Genomic DNA, 22,219 nt, shown 5'->3' on the forward strand with positions numbered 1-22,219 from the left:
AAAAAGGCTTTTGAGACTGGCTTAACGCGAAGCGTTGCCATACTTAGCGGGAATTTGCGCGCGCGGTTTTTTTATTTTTTTGCGCTTTGGCCACACCCCAAAATAAGAAGTAGAATAAGAAAAAGAATAGAGGTGGAAAAGCTGCCGCTGAAAAAGTGTTAAATGTTATGTTTTAGGTGAAATTCAAAGTAAACGTTTGTAGAAAAAGCAGTGCCATGGACGAGCAGCCGCCGAGAGGTAAGTGGTGCCCCGGAAAAGCGCTATTAACTAGTTTTTCGGCCGAGCTTTTAACAAACTTATGCTTGTTTTGGTTTTTTCTAGTGTGAATTACTCCTTATTATATACCATTTAAAAACTGGATTTACCTGGATAAAATAACAAAAGCAGCAACATATGCCCTGAGGCGAAGGCAGTAGTTTAGGCGAACGATAGCGCAGGATTGAAGCAGGATTGAAGCAGGATCAAACAACGATTGTGTGGATAGCAGAAACTTTGGGTGCTGCCAGTGGGCTGTTTTGGGCGGGTGCTCTTATCGGCCTGCTTTAGGCTTCCCATGCTCACCGCTGCGATAAGAGCGAGGCGGATCTGCCCGTCCAGGTAAAGCACACTCGCACACTTCTTGGTGTGGACTATAGCCCAGTACTACTGTCATTACAGGGAGCACTCAGACTCGGACTCGGCAACATGGGCTGCATCACCAGCACCAGCAAGCTGAACGAACTGCGTGGCCACGAGAATGTGTTCCGTGTGCGGGTGGCCCATCTGCAGCCCACTCCGGGCACGCCCGTCATTCGCAGCGGCTACCTGGAGCTGACGCCACGCGAACTGATCTTCCAGACGCCCGGATGCGAGCCTATTGTGTGGGCCCTGCAGCATCTTCGGCGTTATGGCCTAAATGGCGACCTCTTCTCCTTCGAGGCAGGTCGCAGGTGCATGTCCGGACCGGGTATCTACACGTTTCGAGTGCACAATGCCGAGGAGCTGTACCCAATGTTCCAGCGATACATTAACGCTGTCAACACGGACGCCTTTGCGCAAGTGGAGCGCGAGCGGGTAAACTCTGCCCACTCGGTGTCCGTGATGATGGGCGGCGGCCGGTCGGAGGGGAATCCGCAGGGCAACAACTACCTGGAGCCGGCTCCCCTGATTAGCCGCCAGCTGGGCAGCTCCCACAGTGAGTCTTCAAGCGCCAGTGCATCAGTACCGCTGCCACTGAATGATGTGGCTCTGGAAGATTGTCCGCCCAACTTACTATCCCCTCTCCTAATGCCCAACTCTTGTGCGGACCAGCCGTTGCGTGTTCTGCAGGAGTGCTGCAAGGATGCACAATCAGCCATGGATCTGCTGGCCACCCCACCGTCAGGCAATCGATTAAGCATGCGGAGGCGCACACTCGACCTGCCGCCGCAGGAGTCCGCCCCGCCGCCCGCTCCGGTATTGAGTCCTTCCAACAACGAAGCCATTCACATGTACGCCAATGTGGATACGCTGATCTTCGATCTGAGCAACGAACGCTGCTACGAGAACGTGAGTAGATTGGAACTACCCTTGCCACTGTCGCGGGAACCTGTGGCCGCTAGCCAGGAACCGGCCACGCCCACCAGTTTGGCAGGGAGCAGTGGCGTTAACTACATTGTCCTGGATCTGGACCAACCAAAAAGTCCAGCTGCTCCGGCGGGCTCTCCCAAGGCGACGTTCAACGGTTTCGGGAGCGGACTCTCTTTGGTCTCCACGCCCGCACCACCTGTGACAGCTCCTGTGACCCCGGAGGCAAGTGCTGTTCTGGAGGTGCCACCACCTCCGCCGATTCAATCCAAAAGCCTGAGCAGCGTGAGTGCATTGGCGACCACTGAGGGAGGAGAATCACCGGCGAACAAGAAAGTCGAATCGACCGGAACACAAGGTTACTCCACCATCGACTTTATCCGCACCTACGCACTAAACAAGTCGTCGACCGAGATGCCGGATCTGGTGACGCATCGCCAGCATCCGGCGCACGACGAGGAGTTGCGGATTACTAGGCACAGCAAGTGCATAAGGAAGGCGTACTCGATCAGTGAATGAGGGTAAGGAGCACTTCGAATTTACAGAAAGCGGAAAGGTGTCACATCGGCTGTAAAGGTATCTCTGATATCAAAGAGACGTGGGGAAAATTCAAGGTTGTAGTATTCGTTTTCGTAAGCTAAAGGCAGCCTAAAAGTCATCTTCTAAGAAAAGTCAAGTCCACTTTTCGCTCACAAATTATGCATTAAAGATCGGGGAAGAACTTAAAAAGTAACTGGTATCAGCCCTTGACGGTTGAATTGCTAACCTTCCTAAAGGCCCCTTTGATTTTGATTTTTAGATAGAGAAGGAGCTTGACTTAAACTTTTATATAAAAGCAAATCCACCAAAGAAAGGCTTAAATATTTTTACATATATGGAGATAAACTCAGAGAATTTACCATGATGAAGTGGGAGCAAAAAAATGATATACAAGTTAAGATATCATTTTTATAAAAATCAAACAATTTCGGATATATAAACCAGACATTTTAAAGGGATATTCCGTTTGCAAACTAAAGAAAAAGTAAAACCGATGTGGAATTAAAGGAACGTTTGTGGTAAAGTTAAAACTGAGGAGCTAATAAGATGTCTCATGTATGATTTAGGTGTCAACCTTAGGAATTCCATTTGCAGGGGTGAAGAAATAGAAATTGCATTACCGTTGCCACGTAAAGTTTCGCGTATAGTTAAAATACGTAATATTTGGATGGAGTTCCAAATTTCTTCTTGAGCACAACGAATTTACTGCAATCGAGACGGGGAAAAAGAAGTGTAGAAGCGGTGATTGTAGTAAAATGAAAATCGAAGAGTGATTTATATACCAAATTTGGTTTTAATTTTTTCCAAAGGGCCAAACAATAAAAACATGAAATAATAACAATAATATAGTCATGTTGCTTGAGTAGTCAGTACAGCAGAAATCGCACAGCCATAAACCCAGATATGACATGGAAATACGTACTTAATTAGTTCTTAATTTAAACATATTGACATATAGTTGTAGTTATACTTTGTATACTTGCCAGCGGCTGTTTAGAGCTAGTCATTTTTGGATTATTGTGCTAATTAATAATAGTGAGCAACACGAATGGCTTTTAACATTATTGCAGTGTATAAGGGTAGGTCCTAAGTACCAATATATACATCACCTGCATACATTCAAGCATTATTTATGTAGGTTTGTTGTCGGCAAACGGGCTTTGAAATAGTATTTTGTTGCCATAAATACAGAAATGAAGAAAACAATGTTAGAGAGCATCGCGTTGCATTGTCCACTGTGAGGTTCTAATTTTTTATAGTATATATTATATATCCCTGAATTGTTATTAAAGTTGTTGGGAATTGTATACACAGCGATGGCCACAAGGAGCTTTTGTCCCATAAAAATAAGGTGAGTGAGTAGTGAAGCGAAGGTTTTTGCAGTTTGCTTACATTTACATACATAAACGAAATTATTGTTAGTGTCTAAGACGAAATATGTGCAATAAAGCTCAAAACGACACCATAAAGGCTGCGTTTTAATGCGAGAAAATATATATTATCCTCTGATCTGCGTTATTGGAACTGAATTGAATTGGTTTATTTTAAAAATTAGGCGACCCCCATTTTGTGATTTTTTACAGCGATTCTTAATATTTAAAGTAAGCAGAAAACCGCAATGGAGAGATTAAGCAGTGAAGCTTTGCCAACAAAGCTTTAAATATCTTTGAGGATCTATAGTTTATATACATTTTGTGGAGCCTCTTAATGCTGGAAGAATAACTATCTTATTCATGGACCGTAAATAATGATTATCAATGTTTTCTTAAAACAAAAAATAATCCACTTGACAAAATATTTTAAACCAATTGTTATTAATTTTTGAATTTTATTTAATCACTCAAAAAATAATCATTCTTTATTTGAGGGAAAACAAGAAAGAAAGCTAACTTTGGCCAGCCAAAGTTTGTATACCCTTGCAGGTAACAATTAAAATATATCATAACTAAGCCAAAAATGCATTAATTTCGATTCGGAAAGCAGTTTTGTGTTAGTTTTTATTAATTTAAAAAAACTGCATACCAAATTTAAAATTTTAAGAAATCAAAATTTTCGGCCATTCTTGCTAATTTTAATGATGTAACCCCTTATCAAATTTCGCAAAAATGGCCAAAAAATCGATTTCTTCCGGACATGTCTAGAAAGATTCGCATGTTAATGCTGATCAAGAATATATATGGTTTATGGGGTCGGAAATGATTCCTTGACTTAGAAAAATATTATTTTGTATTATAAAATCGGATTTTTTATATTAAAAAACTTCTTGATTTTTTTTAAATTAAAAATATCATAACTCGGCCAAAAGAGCATTAATTTTAAATCGGAAAACTGTTCTGTGCAAGATTTTCTACAGTTAATAAATCTGCATACTTCATTTAAAAATTTTGAAAATTCAATTTTTTATCAAAATCAAAAATTTTAATGATTTTAATAAAATTTTGCAAAAATGGCCAAAAAATCGATTTCTTCCGGACATGTCTAGAAAGATTCGCATGTTAATGCTGATCAAGAATATATATGGTTTATGGGGTCGGAAATGATTCCTTGACTTAGAAAAATATTATTTTGTATTATAAAATCGGATTTTTTATATTAAAAAACTTCTTGAATTTTTTTTAAATTAAAACTATGATAACTCGGCCAAAAGAGTATTAATTTTAAATCGGAAAACTGTTCTGTGCTAGATTTTCTACAGTTAATAAATCTGCATACTTCATTTAAAAATTTTGAAAATTCAATTTTTTTTTCAAAATCAAAAATTTTAATGATGTAACCCCTTATCAAATTTCGCAAAAATGGCCAAAAAATCGATTTCTTCCGGACATGTCTAGAAAGATTCCCCTGTTGATGCTGATCAAGAATATATATGGTTTATGGGGTCGAAAATGACTTAGAAAAATATTATTTTGTATTATAAAATCGGCTTTTTTATATTAAAAAACTTCTTGATTTTTTAAAATTAAAAATATCATAACTCGGCCAAAAGAGCAATAATTTTAAATCGGAAAACTGTTCTGTGCAAGATTTTCTACAGTTAATAAATCTGCATACTTCATTTAAAAATTTTGAAAATTCAATTTTTATCAAAATCAAAAATTTTAATGATTTAACCCCTTATAAAATTTTGCAAAAATGGCCAAAAAATCGATTTCTTCCTGACATATCTAGAAAGATTCCCCTGTTGATGCTGATCAAGAATATATATACTTTATAGGGTCTCCTTCACTGCGTTGCAAGCTTATGACTGAAATTATAATACCCTGCAAGGGTATAAAAATAAACTAACAAAATGATGATTATTTTTATATCGTTTTTTTTTTTTTTGCTCAAAACTTCGATTAAAGTGTTATACCTTCATTCAGACGAACCCAAAAAAACACTGAGCGAAAAAATAACGCTCAAAGAACAAACATTTTTTTAATAAATAAAAAAAAATATTTAAATAAAATAAAAAATATACAATTTTAATCATTAATATTAAAAAAATATATATATACTAAAATCAATAGATAACCATTAAATATTAATTTTTATTTTTTTCACTTATAATGATTACGGTCCCTGATCTTATTAAGATCATATACTTTTTAAATTGATTTTCAAATTCCAAAAGAAAAACAAATTAAAAAGGAAATGAAGAATTCTCAATGTCCATCTTAAAGAACCGTAATACAGCACCGATTTAGCTTCCGATTTTAATAAAGAGCACATCATCCCGGAATGTACAATGTACTTATTATTATTGTAGAAATGCACCCCGCGATGAAGATCTCCAGTGCGTCATTGTCCCATGAGGGGCGATAAGAAAAATGTAATCGGCGAATCCAGCAACGGGATCTTCCATTGTCCACTCATTCCGCTTACTTAGTACTCCTCTTTCCGCTCTCTATTTTTCTTTTAATCTCCGAGAGCGGCTCAATTGGGAGGCAAAGTGCCGTCAGTCAGTCGTCAGTCAGTCACTTGTGTTTCGTTGACATTGACACATGGCAGAGGCAGTGCCGCTACGAAGCGAAGATGATGCAGCTGACACTCACACTGGCCTTGGCCTTGCTAGCGGTTCTTTATCCGCTAGGCGGGCAGGCATTGGAATGGAAGCTGAATGCCTATGACGGTCCTGATTTGGGACGCCAGCTGGCTGTCCACTTGGCGCCCAGTACTCCAACAAAGGTTCAGGAGGCGGCCGCCAGGGGAGTAATCAGCAGGGTGATCGGATTACGATCCTATTCGCAACTTTTTCAGGTGGCAGTCAGTAAGGAAATGGCGCCAAGAACATTTAAGGTTGGTTCTTTCTAGATTTTTCTGTGATCATAAGAAAACCCATTTAAAACATTTTCTTGAAACAAAAAAATACACGACTTACTTGCAGATCAGCCTACTAGACAATGGAAGGATTCTGCTAGCTGGCTGGGATGGTGTCTGCGTTTGCAAGGCCTTTCATTACTACCTAAAATATGTTCTTAACAAAGACGTGGACTGGTTCAAGATGCGCATCGAGCTGCCCACCAACCTGCAGATGCCCAATGTGACCATTGAATCCACCTCTGGGAGTCCGATAATGTATCATCAGAACGTGTGCACCTGGAGCTACAGCTTTGCGTGGTGGGGATTTGATCAGTGGCGCCGTCACATTGACTGGATGGCCCTGATGGGCATCAGTCTGACCATTGCTCCCGTCCAGGAAGCTATCTGGACAGAAGTGTACACGGAAATGGGACTCACTCAGGAGGAAATCGATGGCCATTTGGCGGGGCCTGCCTTTCAGGCCTGGCAGCGCATGGGCAACATTCGCGGATGGGCCGGACCCTTGAAACCCAAATGGATGCATTTTCAGCTCCTGCTGCAGCAGGAGATTCTGGCGGCACAACGCAACCTGGGCATGAGTGTGGCACTGCCCGCCTTTGCGGGGCATGTGCCGCGCGCCCTGAGCCGTCTGCATCCGAACTCCACGTTCGCGGAGGTGCAGCGTTGGAACTCGTTCCCCGATCGCTACTGCTGCGGCCTGTTCGTTGAGCCCACGGAGCCCCTTTTCCAGCAGATAGCCAGGAGCTTTCTGAGTCGCGTGGTGGCGACCTATGGAACTAATCACATCTTCTTTTGCGACCCCTTCAATGAGCTGGAGCCACCGGTTGCTAAGCCAGAATACATGCGATCGACGGCGGCGGCGATCCACGAATCCATGAGGGAAGTCGATCCGCAGGCCATTTGGCTGCTGCAGGGCTGGATGTTTGTGAAGAATCCCTTCTGGACAACAGACATGGCGGAGGCCTTTCTCACGGCGGTTCCTCTTGGCAGGATCCTAGTGCTCGATCTCCAGAGCGAACAGTTCCCACAGTACGAGCTGACGCGGTCTTACTTCGGGCAGCCCTTCGTCTGGTGCATGCTACACAACTTTGGCGGCACTCTGGGGATGTTCGGATCTGCCAAGCTAATCAATTCGGGGATCGAGGTGGCTCGTCGGATGCCCAACAGCAGCTGGGTGGGTACTGGCATCACACCCGAGGGCATTAACCAGAATTATGTGATGTACTCCTTGACCTTGGAGCGCGGCTGGAGCTCCTCATCCTTGGACTTGGACAGCTGGTTCAGGAACTTCGCACTCACTCGCTACGGCGTCCAAGATGAAAGACTGGAGCAGGCTTGGCTGCTGTTAAAGAACAGTGTCTACTCCTTTCGCGGCCTGCAGAAGATGCGGGGGCAGTATGTGGTGACCCGTAGGCCTTCCTTTAACCAGGATCCCTTCACCTGGTACAACTCGAGCGATGTTTTGGAGGCCTGGCACTTGCTGCTCTCCGCCAGGGCCATAATACCGCTAGAGGACGACAGATACGAGGTGTATGAGCACGATCTGGTGGATATATCCAGGCAGTACCTGCAAATCAGCGCAGATCAGTTGTACGTCAACCTGAAGTCAGCATACAGGAAGCGGCAGGTAACACGCTTTGAGTATCTTAGCGCCAAGCTGTTGCAACTCCTTGATGATATGGAGCTGATCTTGGCCAGCGGCAGGAACTTCTTACTCGGCAGCTGGCTGGAGCAGGCTAAACGGGTGGCTCCCGCCCCTGAAGAACTGAGCAACTTTGAATTCAATGCCAGGAATCAGATAACCGCATGGGGTCCCGATGGCCAGATCTTGGACTATGCATGCAAGCAGTGGTCGGGCTTGGTGAGGGATTACTACAGGCCTCGGTGGAGGCTCTTCTTGGAGGACGTGACTGTGGCTCTCCACTCGCAGAGACCCTTTAATGGCACCGCCTTTAAGGAAAAGGTTTCACACAAAATTGAACTGCCCTTCAGCAACAGCAGAGATATTTATCCTGTGGATCCAGTTGGCCAGACTTGGTTCATTTCACAAAACCTATTTCAGACCTGGAAGGCTCTTACCAAGGACTCGCAATTTCTGCACAACAATCGACTGTTGGTGCCGCAAAAATTGCCCGCTCATTGATTAGTTTTATCCTTAAAGGTATTCATTTATGTCGAAATAATACCTTTATTGACTAATTTCAAATTTGTAAGCTTGCAAGACAAGATGGACTTTAATTATATAAAATAAATAGATTACTAGATTATGTTTAACTTCTTTTTATAGTCAGCCAGGAAAAGGGCATGGAAAGAGATTCATATCCTGCATTTGGGTTTGTAATGCCTAAATTTGCATATCATATTCATAGGTAACCTGCAAGTTGCTATATTTTAGTAAAACTTAAACCCATTCACTCCTGCAAAAATTATTTCTTTAGCGTTTTTCTCGAAACCACGTTTTTCCAACTGGTCAACACGATTTCTCAAAAACGACTTAACCGATTGTCCTGAAATTTGCAGAATATGTTCAGCATACATTGCTGAGTCTTAATGCTTATAAATATATAGCAATTTCCTTAAACAGCCAAGGTAAAGAGAGTTATTGCCCGTCGAGGACAATGCCAAATTTGTATTATTTTGTTGTGGTTTTCTTAAAAAAATAATATCAATGTAACCAACCAATAATAATAGAAGACTTCCAAACGGATTATTCGCTTCATTCATCAAAGTAGTTTTAATTGATTTTTATTTAAATTATTGTACAAACTAATTATGTAAAAATTTAAACACATCATTAATACGCATTTCTATGGTTATTTGTGGTGTGTTGTTTTCTTGATGTATTTTTGTTTTGAATATTTACGTTTTAGTTCTATTTCTTCACACTTTTCATGAATTTGTTGCTGCTGTTGTTTCTGGTTATATGATGCGGCATGTTTGCTTCTTCATCGTCTCCTTAATCTGCGTTCACCATCATAATCATCGAGCTAATGCTAAATTTATGCAAAACGATTGCATATATATATATATATAATTTTGTTACTTTTGCCGGCTCCTGATCGCTGTTTAAGTCTACTACAATTTAATTTTACTTAAAGTTTTTCTTTTTTTGTTTTTTATATCTTGTTTCTTTTGCTCTGTTTGTGTGGGTGATTTTGTGTGTGTGTTATCGGTCAAATATTCATTCATACTTGATATTTCTACACAAATACTCGTTTAAAAAATTCCAAACTAACATTATTATTATATTATTAGTACGATTAAGTTTGGATCTTTCGTATCTGCTGAGTTGCATTTTAGTGTAGAAAATGACAGGACTTTACAACTATATAATCTGGATGGTCGGTTAGGGAATTGGTTAGGAGGGGGTTTCCTGGGCTCTGGGCTCGTGCGGTCCAGAACATTGCGCAATAATATGTTAATCTTATTAATGTATGTAATTGCGCAAGAATAACCATATATACTTATCATTCACCATTAATCGCAACTCCTTCTCTGTGTAGGTATGCACTTGTGTATATGTGGGGGGTCGTATGTGTGGGTGTATTTATATATATATAACGTACTTATATGCATTCAATCAAACAAACATTTATACTCTTTCGCGCTCGAGAGACACTCATTCATCATCATCCTCATACCATAATCATCTCTATTCTCAAGCATCAACTAAAACATTCTGTCGCGAAACACCTACTCGTCCTGCATATCCTCGGGCAACTCGTGCGGATTCAACATGCCTGGAATATTACGCTGCATCTGATGCTTGTTGGACTGCTCCTCTGCCAAGGCCGCCTCGCGCTCCTCCAGATACAAATCGGAATCGTCCTCGCCGGTGGCCTCCTGTAAATGCAAAACAGATAAACCAACGAACTCGCACATTTATTCGGCCTCCCTTTGACTACAATACTAACGCGAATTTGTATGAGGAAGTCTCTCAAATGCTCCTTAAATGCTTGCACATTCTCGTCCAAATTGAAAAGCCCCGTCACGAAGACCTTGATCTGATTATCAGACAAGTGATTGAACGCCGATTTCAGTAGAGAGGCCACGTACTCCTGAATGAATATCATGTTATCTGGTATCGGACCTAGGTCCACGGTTATCTTCCTGTTCTCCACCAAGGAGAACATGTACGCCAGAATGGTAGCATGATTGGGCAGACCGGCCGTGTGAGAGGTATCGGTAACTACCGAGAAAATCTGCATCAGAATGTCCGTAAAGTAGGTCTGATAGAAGCTCTGCGCCGCAGCCGGATGTTGTTCCAGGTTTTGCAGCATCTTTGTAATAGGAGATAGATATTAGTATTTCTCAGTATTTCTGGTAATCCCCTAAATCCCTTACCTTGAAAAGGATATTTAGGCCCATGTCGGCCACATTGCGCATAGTGTGCTTGAAGGCCCACACCACCGAATCGAAGACCAGTCGGAACTGGGCCGGCGGTATATTGAGGAACGCCTTGAAGCAGTGCGCATTGACAGCCTGCAGCAATTCGTAAAAGCTGAACCTGTGCTGGGGGAAGTCTTCGAAGTTCTTGTTGATCATGTCCAGTGTGCACTCGAAGACGTTGTCAAATATTTTTGGTACTTCATTGGTGATATGCTGGCGCAGTTTATGCACAATGGTGGCCATCGCACTCAGGACCTTTGGCTCCCGCGCCGATGGAACTTTGCAACGCTATAAAGGCGACACATTAGCATCGGCACCCTAGAACACGCCTTGTAGGGGACCTCACCTGATAGTCCAGTAATATAGCGTCCAGCAAAGGCGGTATAAAGTTGTCCATCACCAACTGATTGTCGTTGGAGCGCGACACCCATTCCGATATCAGGTTGAGCGTCTCCTTCTTCACCACATGCATGGTCTTGATAAGGGGTTGATTGTTCACATTGACGCCATTCACCTCGATGGCCTGGATGATGTTCTCCGAGGTGATCTTGTACACATTCAGCATGTCCAGGTAGATGCGGCCCAGCTGAATCACATAGGCATGCCCCAGGGCTTTGCATGCAGCCACATTCGTCTTCAGAATGCTGCCCAGCTGCTTCACGGCGGTCATGTTTTTCAAGAAGTCAACGTTCTTGGAGGCGCGCGAAATAATGTCATCCCACACCTGATTGGGCAGTTGCATGTAGCGCTCGATGAGTGCGTCCTGCTGCACCTGATCTACCTGGGCCGAGATCATGTAGCCGACAGCTTCATAGAAGGTGTGAACCTGCGAATGGATCGTAACATTCGTCATTAATAATATATATCTTAATTTTTCATAATTAATTTAAATTTAAATATTTAAAGCTTGCTGCTTCACCTGTTGTGGCTGCAGATCGCAGATTATGCTGCTCATTGTGCTGAGAATCTCGTCGATGAAGGTGCATGCCTCATTCGGCTGAATGGTGACAAAGTAGCGGCGGCACTTGATCGCGATTTTGATGAATGTGTCGCAGGCCATGTCCTGGACGCCATCGTGCGTCTCGTGCATAAATTCGAACAGTTTGTTGACTACCGTCTTGAGGAACTTCCAGTGGGCGCGCAGGAAGCGCGGATACTGGCCCACCACATACATGATATTCGATGCTATAATCGCTTTGTTGTCCTTGCCCTTCTTTTGCTCGCACAGGCCTAGCAGATCCTTGATGACGGTGACCAGAAACCGTTTCTCATCCTCTTCACAAAAAGCACCTAATGTAAAGGAAAAGCCACAAGAAAATTACAATTAGTCAATGAAGCTAACAAAAAACTGGAAAAGGAAATATTTTTTAATAAATTTAAAAAACATCTCACCGGATATGGAGCCAATGGCCCAACACAGCGTGTTCAGGTTCTTCCAGGAGAATTCCGAGCCGTTGACCTGGTTTAGCAGCTTCAGCGTCATGATGCGGTCCGTGTCAACAGAGTCCAAGTGAGTGAGAAAGACCAGTGTCTCGCGCATATTCTTGTACAGATTAATCGAGTTGGTGTCCTTCATGAACTCGCGCACAACCTCCCCGTTCTCGTTCTCCACCACCAGCACCTCCTCCGGCTTGGCCATGCGCGAGATCATAATAAAGCGCACCTTGGACAGGATGGGGGCATAGAAACGGCGCCGGGGATACACCTGCTGCCTCTTCGAGGACTCCAGGTTGGGGTGGAAGAACTCCGAGTTGTATAGGTCCTCCACCAGACTGTTCCAGTACTCCAAGCAGATCTTGAACACCTCTACGTCCTCGACTTCGCTGATCATCACCAGATACATGAGTGCCTGGTTTAGATAGTCCACATACTTGGCGTCTTCCACCAGCTTGCCGTGCTCCTTAAGGAAGGTGCACAGAAACATGGCCAAGTTGAGGACCAGCTCCTGCTCCGTGTCGCTGCCGTGCTTGAAGACATGGTTCATGTTCATGTTCTGGCCAACGATTTGGTCGAGCTGCACCATCGTGTCCTTGAAGAGCGTCGCGAAATTTTCGTCGTAGTTGGTCGCCGCCAAGCCGGCGATTTCGGATAGGCACTTCAGGGTCACATTCCTAAACATGGGCACGCTGAGGAACTTGAAGATCAGCGTCTCAATCTGCGGCGTCTCGAAGATATAGCCGAGCGGAATCCAATTGAGGAAGCGCAGCAGCGTCTCCAGCGTAACGTGAATTAGCGCAGCATTCATCGAGTTCTCCAGGACGAAAGAGCAGAGCGTGAAGATTTGTGAGAACTCGGAGCACATGGTGTCCTTTAAGTGCTTCGCCTTGGTTTGCGTGATCTGGCCCTGGGAGAAGTCGAAAACCTCCTCGCTGAGGTTCTTCAGTATAACCATGTTGTTCATGCACAGGCTCTCGTTGGTCTTAGATGCACCGACAATGTCGCTGATGAATGTCTCCCAGTTGCGCGGCCACTCACGCTTCAGGATCTGCACCAGAATGATGTTCAGCTTGTTGAGATAAACCTTGTTCTGCTCCATGACAATGGGATCCGAGGACGTCTTAATAATCAGACTGACCACATACTTCTTGATGCCCTCGCACTGATTGCGCGGCAGCACCTTCCAGCGCGTCTTGATCACCTCCTCGAGGATCTGCAGTGCATAGAACTTGGTTTGCTGGTTCTGTGAATACTCCAGGATGCTGTCCACCCGCGTCCATGCCTCTGGATGCTCCTTCAGCGTGGTGAGTATGTCCTGCGCGAGGCGCAGCTGCTCCCCCTGCGATGTGTACACCACCTCGACGATCTTGTCCAGCAGATTAATGTCCAGCTTCTGCGAGAAGTCGAGCAACTTGCCCGCCTCGTCCGACGTCAACATCGTCGCCATCGCTTTGTAGTAGAACCGGCGTTCGCGTCTGCGTCGCTCGTTCGCAGCTGTGTCCGCGTTAATCTTGATAGCTTCTTCGCTTCCTCCTCCTGGACTGGGCTGAGTTACGCTGTGCTGGGCTGTGCGGCAGCGGCTAGTTCAGACTTCTTCGTCTTCCTCTTCTCTTCTTCTTGCTGTGACGGTGACGGTGAGGAGCGGCAACTCTTGATCTGGATCTGGATCGGGATCTGGATCTCGTGCCGGGACTGGGCCTGGAGCTGCAAAGGAAAGAGCGAGTGTACAAATCGGCGTTAGTTTTATTGCGCTTTTAGGCACCGCAGGCAGGCATCCATATTTCTTTTTTTATTTTCTTATTTTCTTTTTTGGAACACACTCTTACAACTACAAGCGCACGCTTACTGCCTGCGCGCGCTTACACTTTTTCGCACACTCACACACACGCGTGCGACACACGCACGCACACAGCCACAAGGGGAGCGCATCGCCGCCGCCGCTGATATTGAGACGAGCGGACTGCGGCGGCATTTCGAGAGCGCCGCAACTGTTTGCACCGTTCGCGGCGCCACGCCGCCCCAATTGCCGCCCCCATTGCTGTTTTCACATATCTAGCTCACCTTTTTACCAATTCCAGAAAAAGAGCAGAAATCGACGACACGGACAATGCGAAATGCAATCAGTGTTGCCGCTTCGCGACGGTCTAAAAATACCAAAGTCGAAATACATTAAAAAAAACCTAAAGCCGATAGGAATTTAATATTTTCTTGTATCAAGTACTGTGTATATTTACCTATTAGCGAATTGTGTGACAAACTAGAGAAGCCTACTATTTCTACAGTCTGTTTATAATTAGTAATAAGAAATCACGTTTGTTATTGAATTATACCAGAATAATTTATTTTGTAGCACAGTGCAATGTAATCGATTGCTGCCGATCGATTAAACGATTTTTTAAATTTTGAATCGATTTAATCGAAAACTAGAGTATAAATTAAGTACAAAGTCAATGATTTTTGATGTCATATTAAAATGATAAAAACCATAAAATTCTAAGTTTTTCATGTAAGTCTATATAAATTTAAAATTGTTTTCCATGTGTTTTAAGTAAGATCTAGCCGGAAAATAGCTATATTGGCTACGCTGTCGACGTTGCAGATTTTGGGAAAGAAGCTCATAATGTCTATTTATTTGTTATGTTTAACAACAAATGGCGGCTTACCGGTGTTTACGCGCAAGAAGGGGGAATGTGAAAATGTAAGTGAAGAATGTGCGAAAGCTTTTGTGGGCGCTGTCATTCAACAGCCTTCTGTAATTGATATTTTCCAGCTGCCCTTTTCCACGGTGGCTTCGCTCAACGGCTTTCACATGTTCTTTAAATCACTGGGAATTCAACTGGAAGCCACCACGACCAGCAAGCAGCCTGTGCAGTATCAGAGCTCCGCGGATGCAGAGGAGTGGACCTACATCTGGAGGGATCAGAACGCCATTACCCTGATAGTCTGCGCTTGTGGTTTGGGATCGGTGCAGCTGCTTCAGACACTGGCGGACCTTGTTTTTGGGGCGATCGCCATGTTCATCACTCGTACAGCCGAGATGGCGCACGCCACACTGCTAGAGCGACTGAAGAAGGATGCCAAGAAGTATGTGCCCATTGTGGATGCCATTCTGGAGGCGGCCTGCGCGGGTACACAGCTTCTGGGCTACACCGACTGTCTGCTGGCTTCGGAGAATGGCCAGCTGCTGCAGTGCCTCAACGAGTTCAGTGGCCATTGCGGCTCTCTGTTCTGCTGTCTGGTAGTGGGCCATCGCATTGCGGTGGCCACCGAGGGCTGGTGGGACCTGGACACTAGGGATCGGGAGCTCTTGCTGTTCCTGCTCAACTCATCCAGCTCCCTGCAGCACGATGTGCCCGTCCACTTGCCCGTAAAGAGTCCCAATATTGCCTATCGATTTGTCAGCATTCCTGTGGCGCCAAACACCGCCTTGTGTGTGCTGTGCGGAGCTGAGAATGCCCCATTTCGTGAGCTGCATGCCCAAGCGATGAGTGCGTACCGAAACGAGGGTAATCTTCTGGCCGCCGCCGAGCGCTGCATGCCACGCAGTCTGCCGGAGAACCTGGACATTGATGGCAACGTGCTGGCCATTATCCTGTTGAACCGGCATACTCGGAAGAGTCTGTTTACCAGAAATCTCAACCAGTCCGCCAGTGTCAAACGCATCATTGCTGGCGATCTGCAACGACTGGACATACTGAAGAAATTTTACGACCAGACCATGGATGCAGTGCATCAATTCGAGACGGGAACATCGTCGGGCAATAAAACCATGCTGATGGATCAGTACAGCTGCTCGGACTATCACAAGTGCTATGCCCATGCGGATGAGCTGGGCAACGTCCTGTTTCTGCTCTTCGTGGCCGCCGTACCCACACATGCAATGAGGTTTGATTTAAGAAAAGTGATCCTGCGGTGGGATTTTGGTTTAACACTCTATTTATTTATAGATTTCTGGCGCAACGCATCCATGGAAACATACTTCAGGAGAAGTCTGTCTGCTGGTGAAAGCATTCCTAACTTTTCGAACTCTTCAAGACTGATATACTGATATTTTTACAAGTAACAAATGGGCATAAGGGAATATTCATCTTAATTCATAATTATTAAGTATTTTAAACCTATTCAGCCTTAAAACTATACTTAACGCAGAACAAAATGTGAGACGCAGTATTTTTATACATTTTATACATACAACTAAAGCTTGACTTTATAAAACAATTACATTATGTGGCTGACAATAGACCAATTGCTTGTTGGACAGCTGCAACGGCTTGATGTTCGGATCCAAGTAGAACTTCAGCCTAGAGCCCGCCTTAACGTCTTTTGATTGATTCGATTGTAATATAATATTAAAGATTGAGCTTGAACTTCCTTGCTGGCTCTCGGCCTCCACTAGAGCCATTGATAGGTTGAACTCTTCGTTTAAAGACAGCACCTGAACCTTGTGGGTGGCCTCCCTGCTGCTCTGATGACGCTGATCCATTCGCACACTCTTCAGCAACCGCTGGAAACTTTCGGCGTAGCCTCCCTTAACGGCGCGTTTGTGTGGCTTTTGGGTGACTCTTTTCTGGCTGCTGCTGGGCAGGTATTGGGAGGGTTGCTCAGGCACCAGACGGATGGCTGGTGAGGACTCTAGATGGCTATCGTCCGTGCAGCTCGATTCATTCAGCAAATGATCGCTCATCAAGTCGTTCCAACGCTGAGATGTTTTGAGGGAGGAGGATAACCTTCGAGGGCTCCTATTTGTTTTTTCAATTAACGGAGAAGTCTTTGGAGAATTATCATTAATCGTCGATGTCTTGAAGAAAGAGAACATTTGTGGACTCTTAACCGGCATCAAAGGAGAAGTCTGCGGAGATTTTCTTATTAGCGAATGACAGGATTCTTCGCTCATTAATGCGTTCCATCGCTGAGAAGTCTTGAACGAAGAAGATAACCTCGACCGGGGTATGGCGGGAGGAGTCCTCGGAGAATTTTGACCAATGGAGACGGGCAAGGCTTTTGTTCGACGTTTTGTTGCCGGGGAACTTGTCATACTGATATTCTCTGAAGAATCCATCGGGCTTAGGGCCATACACGACTTATTTAGGGCCAGCCAGGATTTCTCGAACTTGGAAGCATTATTCTTGCGCTGCGTGGATAAGGAATCGCCCGAAACATTGCTTCCGTGGGCTTTCGGTGAGCCGGCGAATTCCGATGAAGTGTGCTGGCAGAACGATTTAGCGGTGATGTTCGGCTGGTTCTCCTGCTCGTCTTCTGTGTCCACAAGGACACTCAGATTACGTTTCGAGCACATTACTCTAATATTTTAAATACTACAACATTATATTTGTTTTTCCACTTTGTTTGTTGTTATTCTGCCAGCTGGTTATCAGGTTATCGATTGAAATATCGATATACGATTTGTATCATAATTTAAAAATATTTCCAGGTATTCGAATTAAATAAATAAAAAATGGCGAGTAATGAGTCGGATAATGTAAAGGTGAAAACCGAAGTACACTTATTTTTGTGCATGATCCCAGTTTAGTACAGTAAACCCAGAAGAGCAACCAGAGAAAGAGTTATGAAAATATGATGAAAAATGCGTTAATTTTATGAATATAAATAATATAAACAATGTTGTTGGGAATTAAGTATGCTTAAATAAATTATGAATCTAAAAATCAGTATCAAAGTGGCTATAAGTATATCATTAAAAGTTTAATATACAGGAAAGAACCTCTACATGATTTACCACTTCAGGTTTATTACTGTTTGATAACTCCTTTCCTTTCTCCTCAATGGTGGGTACTATAATGATATTTTGAATATGTTGGGGGTTCCAAGTTCGTTTCGCACACTTTGTTTACCATTTTAATACAAAATCTTATCAGGGAAAGGGGTTTCTACTTATCGGTAAATATTCATTGAAAAGTGATGATTTTTCTTTTTAATCTTTTTCTTCTTTTGTGAATGGCATATTAATAGTACGTGTTTATGGGCTTAATTTGTTACCATATTTCGACGATGACGAGAGCCCGCTGCCCGGCGTTTACGCTTCCCGACAAATGGTGCCCCGAGTCCGGAAACGGTGCCCAGTTGAAGGAGCAGGGGATTGCTTATCAAGGCGGCTGCAATCCCCAGAACGGCAGCACTGGCTAAAGGAATTAGAAAACTCTTGGCCAACAGGGCTTTGGAGGATCCTTCTCCGTATCCCGGTCCCTTGTGACTGGCTATTTCATGGTGATCCAAGTGATAGGGATATGCATATTCCGTCGTGGAATAATGACTGTGACCCACTCCATGCCCTGGTCGCGATCCGTACACATCGAATGGTATCCCCGCCTCCACACTAGAACTGCCAAAGTAAGCCCCCGATGCACCTCCAGCTGCCAGTCCAGGTCCTGCTCCGGCAGTGCTGTGAGAGTACTCATAGGGATATGGATGGGAGTTAGTCTCGAAACTGCCCACTGGCGGTGCATGTGATGCTACAGCTCCAGCACTTCCTTGATGATGTCCTGTTCAATGGAAATTGCGAATAATATTATACGAAAATTGGTTTGGTCTTACGTCCCCCGACTGACTAAGGGTTAAATTATCTGATATTCCTTCGAAGCCCTCAAAACCTACCCACACTGATGCGCTCCTGGAGACCTCCTTGACTGTTACCTAAGCCTTGCCACTTGTTGTAGGTTTCACTAAGGCTTTCACCCACACTTCCCAATGAGGGATGATTGTTCGGATGCGACTCTGGGCCCCTGTAGAATTCTGGCGGTGGCTCGAAGCTCTTGGCAGCCACCGAGCTGGACAGGTCAAGCTGGTTCTCCGAGCGTCCGGTGGCAATCTCATGGCTGGCGTTCTGTGTCAGGCCAAATCCCAGCCACAGGCTCAGCAGCAGCATAAGTTGCAGTGCGGCCTGAAGCTTCCGTTTGCAGGCGAACATTTTGACTAAGCTCGCCGGCGCGTTGACATCAAGTCTTTATAATAAAATCGGAGGAATTGCAAGCGACTGGCGACAAATTGTGCTATGCAATTTGAGTCTGGAATTGTCTGCTTGGCTGCGTCCATCAGTTGCGCCAGTTGTCGCGTGGGGAATTTCACTTTCCTTGGCCAGGGGTTTCGTCAACACGAGACCCCCATTCACAAGATTGGGATTTGGCAACTTAAGTAAAGTTAACCGAACGATAAATGAATGAGTATAAATTTCCCATCTATAAAAAAGTAAAAAGACTAGTTGTATTTTTTAATATTATAATGCGTTTAGTATAATCAAAATCAAGATATGTATCTTGCCATATTTGTACAGAAACTCAATCTGCTTAAGTTTAGAAAATTTAAATAATTTTACCCACACATTATGGAACCTAACAATGCCAGATCACAGCACAGCTAAGAATTGTTAAGAAATTATCACTGTTCCGGGCGAGTGCAACCGACAAAACGGCAGCAGCAAACATTACTCGAAAAACACGACCAATTTATTAGACGTGTGTCCAAAATGCGAAGAAGCAAAGATGCAAAACTACCTTAAATGTCAGCGAAATGATGTCTTGTGTTTCCGGCATTCGCGACTCGATTGCAAGAATGTAGAGAGGGATGTCTTGTGAAAACGTGTCGCCTTATCAGCTTATTGGAATCGTGCCTCTATTTCGAGGAATTCTGTTATCACCACAAAACACGGCAAGCTTAAATATGAAACATTTCGCAGAGCTTATCACACGCGGCGTTTAATCTAAACCAATCGTGTGTGCTACTGTGATTAAGAAGCCAATCCTTGCTGATTAATGATTATTAGACGAGGTTATCTTTTTACTGGGAGGATTATCGTATCTAATCAGGATGTGTTCTAGTTATATGCACTTCATTATTGCGACAATCTATTGACAATTGAAATTATTATAAGCGATAAGGATAACAATCAAAAATAAAAATAAATAAAAATTCAAGGTAGCTTGTGTCTTATTTTCATGCCTAAATAAAACATTTTTCTTGGTCCTATTTTATTAAAAAATACAAAACAATGTGGTTTAAACCCTCTGTAATCGGTTAAAACAATATAGGAAAGGAAAATAATACACATCCCTCTTGACTAGTACAATAAATATAAGTTTCAAACTTGTCGCACTAGGAATTACTAAATAAGTCACTAAATAAATAATTAAACAGAATAGATGACTGTTCCACGGGTCGGCTACGTAATTTCTACTTTGGTTTAGTGACTTCTACCCAACGGAACATAGCTCGTACTAAACTATGTGGTCATGCTAGCTCTTAGACCATTTCTTAATTTTCAATAAATTTTTGATAACTGCACCGTTTTTTTTTAATATTTTAGCTAAGATTATTCTCGTACGTCATTGCTTAGTTTAAAATGAACTTTTGATTTATTCTTCATACAAGGAGTATTCTATACATTTTTGGACATTCATGCAGTAATCTATATGTCTTTCTGTTTTATATATATGTAAATATTTTTCACAGGATTATTGAACTATAACTATTGCCCGAAGAAGTTTAAATTTTGTTAGACAAACAAGGGTCGTCCGTTTGGGAATAACTTGAGAGATCTGGATCTGGAGGCAAAGTGACTACGGTTAGATCTGGTGGCGAAGGACCTACAACTTTTAATTGCTTTATAATTAAAGCGTTCGGGGATGTAGGACCAGATTTCTCCTCCTGTTTGACTGGTGGTTGCTCCTCTGTGGGAAAACGCCTCCTGATTGCTGGACCTTCCCGACCCTTCACTCTAGCACTAATGTTTTGCTTTACCATTGGACATTTTCTCACAGGCAAACTTCCAGTGGAGGAATTAGGTCTTTGTGGAATAATCTGTCGGCTTTTGATATAAACTCCTGTTGGCGAAGAGCCGGACTCCATGCGCTCTTCATCTGAATCCAAAGGTTGTGGGAGCCACGGAGGAGGAGCAATCGTTGTTCTCGGCGTTTTCGGAAATTTTATATGGACTTTACTGGCCGATTCCGATACGTCGATCATTTCAATTGAGCTGGAAATGTTCTTTTTTTCCTGTGCTTGGTCTGCTCTGCATTCTGTCTTATTTGACGTGGTTAGCTTCGGTTTGGGTAAACAATCGTTTGGCGTATACAATTTATGGGCAGTCTCCACGGCCGCCGTAGCTGCTGCTACAATTGCTTGACCCAAGGTCTCGCAGATCACCTTCAGGGACTCCAGGTGCTGTGGTTGGTCATCGGTATTAGTTGCTTGATCGCGACGGCCCTCCGTGCTCGCAGACTCTTGGCGCGATTGTGGGAAATCACTTAGTCGGGGCAAAGTCTGATTCTCCATGAAGTTTTCCGGCTCCTGTATCGATCTTCGGGCACAGCGATAGTTGTTGCAGACACAATGGCCTACTGTTCCCTCTTGCTCAGCACGTAGCGGCGAACTGTAGATGGGTGCCACATTCTGTCCCGGATGATAGACATACTCCATCCACACAGTCCTGCCCTGACCCAGAGGTTGGTTAGTATGGTCACTGTTGGCGTACATGAATTGTGGAGAAGAATATCCTATCTCGTCAATCGGTGCTCTTATTCTGGACGGAGGACCCATAGCGGATTGCATACGTGATGGGCATGGAGCTATCGGGCTCCTCGGACTGTTAGGGGCAAGAGGTGCTGGCCTTCGCGTCTGCTCCACTGGCGTCTTGGATTCGGGGAGCAACGGCATCGCGTGCACTGAGATGGGCATGGTATGTGGCTGCGGGGACACCAGCTGGATCACAATGGTGTTTGGCAGGCTGTTTTCCCGCTGACGCTGGCCACGCTTGGCCTTGGAGTCCATTGTCAGGGGTAAATCACAGGGAATTTTGAAACATTACTTTGAATCAGATCAATTTTGGGCCACCTACTGAGTTCCTGAGCCCTTAAAATATGGTTTGTTTTAGAGAAATATCCGTTTCTATAAACAGCAATTGGCTCGGAGGGACTGACCTTTCCAAGACCCCATCTTATCTAGCGCTTGCGTCAGCTCAATTTCGAAACGGGAGATATCGACACGACCGGCGGGC

General features: G+C 44.0%; 7 protein-coding genes across 9 annotated transcripts; 3 read left to right on the top strand and 4 right to left on the bottom strand.

Annotated features, from left to right (window-relative positions):
• The first annotated feature begins 77 nt into the window (after positions 1-77).
• LOC108074855 (uncharacterized) lies at positions 78-5,965 on the top strand. Of its 2 annotated transcripts, XM_070284595.1 has the most exons (4): positions 78-237; positions 322-597; positions 658-2,066; positions 5,834-5,965. In XM_070284595.1, the coding sequence occupies exon 3, from the start codon at positions 685-687 to the stop codon at positions 2,062-2,064; it is 1,380 nt and encodes a 459-aa protein (XP_070140696.1). In that variant the 5' UTR covers positions 78-237; positions 322-597; positions 658-684; the 3' UTR covers positions 2,065-2,066; positions 5,834-5,965. The 2 variants fall into 2 exon arrangements, with proteins under 2 accessions (XP_070140696.1, XP_017022554.1); XM_017167065.3 differs by lacking the exon at positions 5,834-5,965 and having other exon boundaries at positions 658-3,581.
• Positions 5,966-6,092: 127 nt separating this feature from the next.
• On the top strand, positions 6,093-8,654 carry Naglu (N-acetyl-alpha-glucosaminidase). The gene is made up of 2 exons (XM_017167068.3): positions 6,093-6,363; positions 6,452-8,654. Exons 1-2 carry the CDS (start codon positions 6,100-6,102, stop codon positions 8,528-8,530), a joined length of 2,343 nt encoding a protein of 780 aa, XP_017022557.1. The 5' UTR covers positions 6,093-6,099; the 3' UTR covers positions 8,531-8,654.
• Positions 8,655-9,116: 462 nt separating this feature from the next.
• Positions 9,117-14,439, bottom strand: emb (exportin-1 emb). The gene is made up of 7 exons (XM_017167010.3): positions 14,275-14,439; positions 12,169-13,917; positions 11,696-12,066; positions 11,123-11,602; positions 10,732-11,064; positions 10,302-10,667; positions 9,117-10,230 (listed from the first exon to the last, which is right to left on the bottom strand). The coding sequence occupies exons 2-7, from the start codon at positions 13,658-13,660 to the stop codon at positions 10,081-10,083; spliced, it is 3,192 nt and encodes a 1,063-aa protein (XP_017022499.1). The 5' UTR covers positions 13,661-13,917; positions 14,275-14,439; the 3' UTR covers positions 9,117-10,080.
• Positions 14,440-14,581: 142 nt separating this feature from the next.
• On the top strand, positions 14,582-16,374 carry fy (fuzzy planar cell polarity protein-like protein). The gene is made up of 4 exons (XM_017167012.3): positions 14,582-14,719; positions 14,773-14,911; positions 14,984-16,098; positions 16,161-16,374. The coding sequence occupies exons 2-4, from the start codon at positions 14,834-14,836 to the stop codon at positions 16,216-16,218; spliced, it is 1,251 nt and encodes a 416-aa protein (XP_017022501.1). The 5' UTR covers positions 14,582-14,719; positions 14,773-14,833; the 3' UTR covers positions 16,219-16,374.
• Positions 16,375-16,420: 46 nt separating this feature from the next.
• Positions 16,421-17,600, bottom strand: LOC108074816 (uncharacterized). Its single transcript, XM_017167014.3, has one exon. The coding sequence runs from the start codon at positions 17,507-17,509 to the stop codon at positions 16,421-16,423; it is 1,089 nt and encodes a 362-aa protein (XP_017022503.1). The 5' UTR covers positions 17,510-17,600.
• A 186-nt stretch (positions 17,601-17,786) lies between these two features.
• On the bottom strand, positions 17,787-19,763 carry LOC108074828 (uncharacterized). Of its 2 annotated transcripts, none has more exons than XM_017167028.2 (3): positions 19,722-19,763; positions 18,826-19,406; positions 17,787-18,713 (listed from the first exon to the last, which is right to left on the bottom strand). In XM_017167028.2, exons 2-3 carry the CDS (start codon positions 19,136-19,138, stop codon positions 18,199-18,201), a joined length of 828 nt encoding a protein of 275 aa, XP_017022517.1. In that variant the 5' UTR covers positions 19,139-19,406; positions 19,722-19,763; the 3' UTR covers positions 17,787-18,198. The 2 variants fall into 2 exon arrangements, with proteins under 2 accessions (XP_017022517.1, XP_070139526.1); XM_070283425.1 differs by having other exon boundaries at positions 19,548-19,749.
• A 793-nt stretch (positions 19,764-20,556) lies between these two features.
• LOC108074826 (uncharacterized) lies at positions 20,557-22,074 on the bottom strand. The gene has a single exon (XM_017167027.3). The coding sequence runs from the start codon at positions 21,991-21,993 to the stop codon at positions 20,710-20,712; it is 1,284 nt and encodes a 427-aa protein (XP_017022516.1). The 5' UTR covers positions 21,994-22,074; the 3' UTR covers positions 20,557-20,709.
• Positions 22,075-22,219: the final 145 nt, after the last annotated feature.

The sequence above is a fragment of the Drosophila kikkawai genome, chromosome 2L (genome assembly GCF_030179895.1).
Source record: "Drosophila kikkawai strain 14028-0561.14 chromosome 2L, DkikHiC1v2, whole genome shotgun sequence".
NCBI classification, from domain to species: domain Eukaryota; kingdom Metazoa; phylum Arthropoda; class Insecta; order Diptera; family Drosophilidae; genus Drosophila; species Drosophila kikkawai.

What these genes read in the sequence shown, in the direction of transcription:
- LOC108074826 (XM_017167027.3), bottom strand. Translation starts at nt 21,993, where the DNA reads ATGGACTCCAAGGCCAAGCGTGGCCAGCGTCAGCGGGAAAACAGCCTG.
- LOC108074816 (XM_017167014.3), bottom strand. Translation starts at nt 17,509, where the DNA reads ATGTGCTCGAAACGTAATCTGAGTGTCCTTGTGGACACAGAAGACGAG.
- fy (XM_017167012.3), top strand. Translation starts at nt 14,834, where the DNA reads ATGTCTATTTATTTGTTATGTTTAACAACAAATGGCGGCTTACCGGTG. An exon ending in AGAAGGGGGAATGTGAAAAT is followed by an intron (nt 14,912 to 14,983) that starts GTAAGTGAAGAA and finishes GATATTTTCCAG; the next exon opens with CTGCCCTTTTCCACGGTGGC. An exon ending in GTACCCACACATGCAATGAG is followed by an intron (nt 16,099 to 16,160) that starts GTTTGATTTAAG and finishes ATTTATTTATAG; the next exon opens with ATTTCTGGCGCAACGCATCC.
- emb (XM_017167010.3), bottom strand. Translation starts at nt 13,660, where the DNA reads ATGGCGACGATGTTGACGTCGGACGAGGCGGGCAAGTTGCTCGACTTC. An exon ending in GGCCATTGGCTCCATATCCG is followed by an intron (nt 12,067 to 12,168) that starts GTGAGATGTTTT and finishes CCTTTACATTAG; the next exon opens with GTGCTTTTTGTGAAGAGGAT. An exon ending in GCGATCTGCAGCCACAACAG is followed by an intron (nt 11,603 to 11,695) that starts GTGAAGCAGCAA and finishes ATCCATTCGCAG; the next exon opens with GTTCACACCTTCTATGAAGC.
- Naglu (XM_017167068.3), top strand. Translation starts at nt 6,100, where the DNA reads ATGATGCAGCTGACACTCACACTGGCCTTGGCCTTGCTAGCGGTTCTT. An exon ending in TGGCGCCAAGAACATTTAAG is followed by an intron (nt 6,364 to 6,451) that starts GTTGGTTCTTTC and finishes ACTTACTTGCAG; the next exon opens with ATCAGCCTACTAGACAATGG.
- LOC108074828 (XM_017167028.2), bottom strand. Translation starts at nt 19,138, where the DNA reads ATGTTCGCCTGCAAACGGAAGCTTCAGGCCGCACTGCAACTTATGCTG. An exon ending in CCAGGAGCGCATCAGTGTGG is followed by an intron (nt 18,714 to 18,825) that starts GTAGGTTTTGAG and finishes TCCATTGAACAG; the next exon opens with GACATCATCAAGGAAGTGCT.
- LOC108074855 (XM_070284595.1), top strand. Translation starts at nt 685, where the DNA reads ATGGGCTGCATCACCAGCACCAGCAAGCTGAACGAACTGCGTGGCCAC.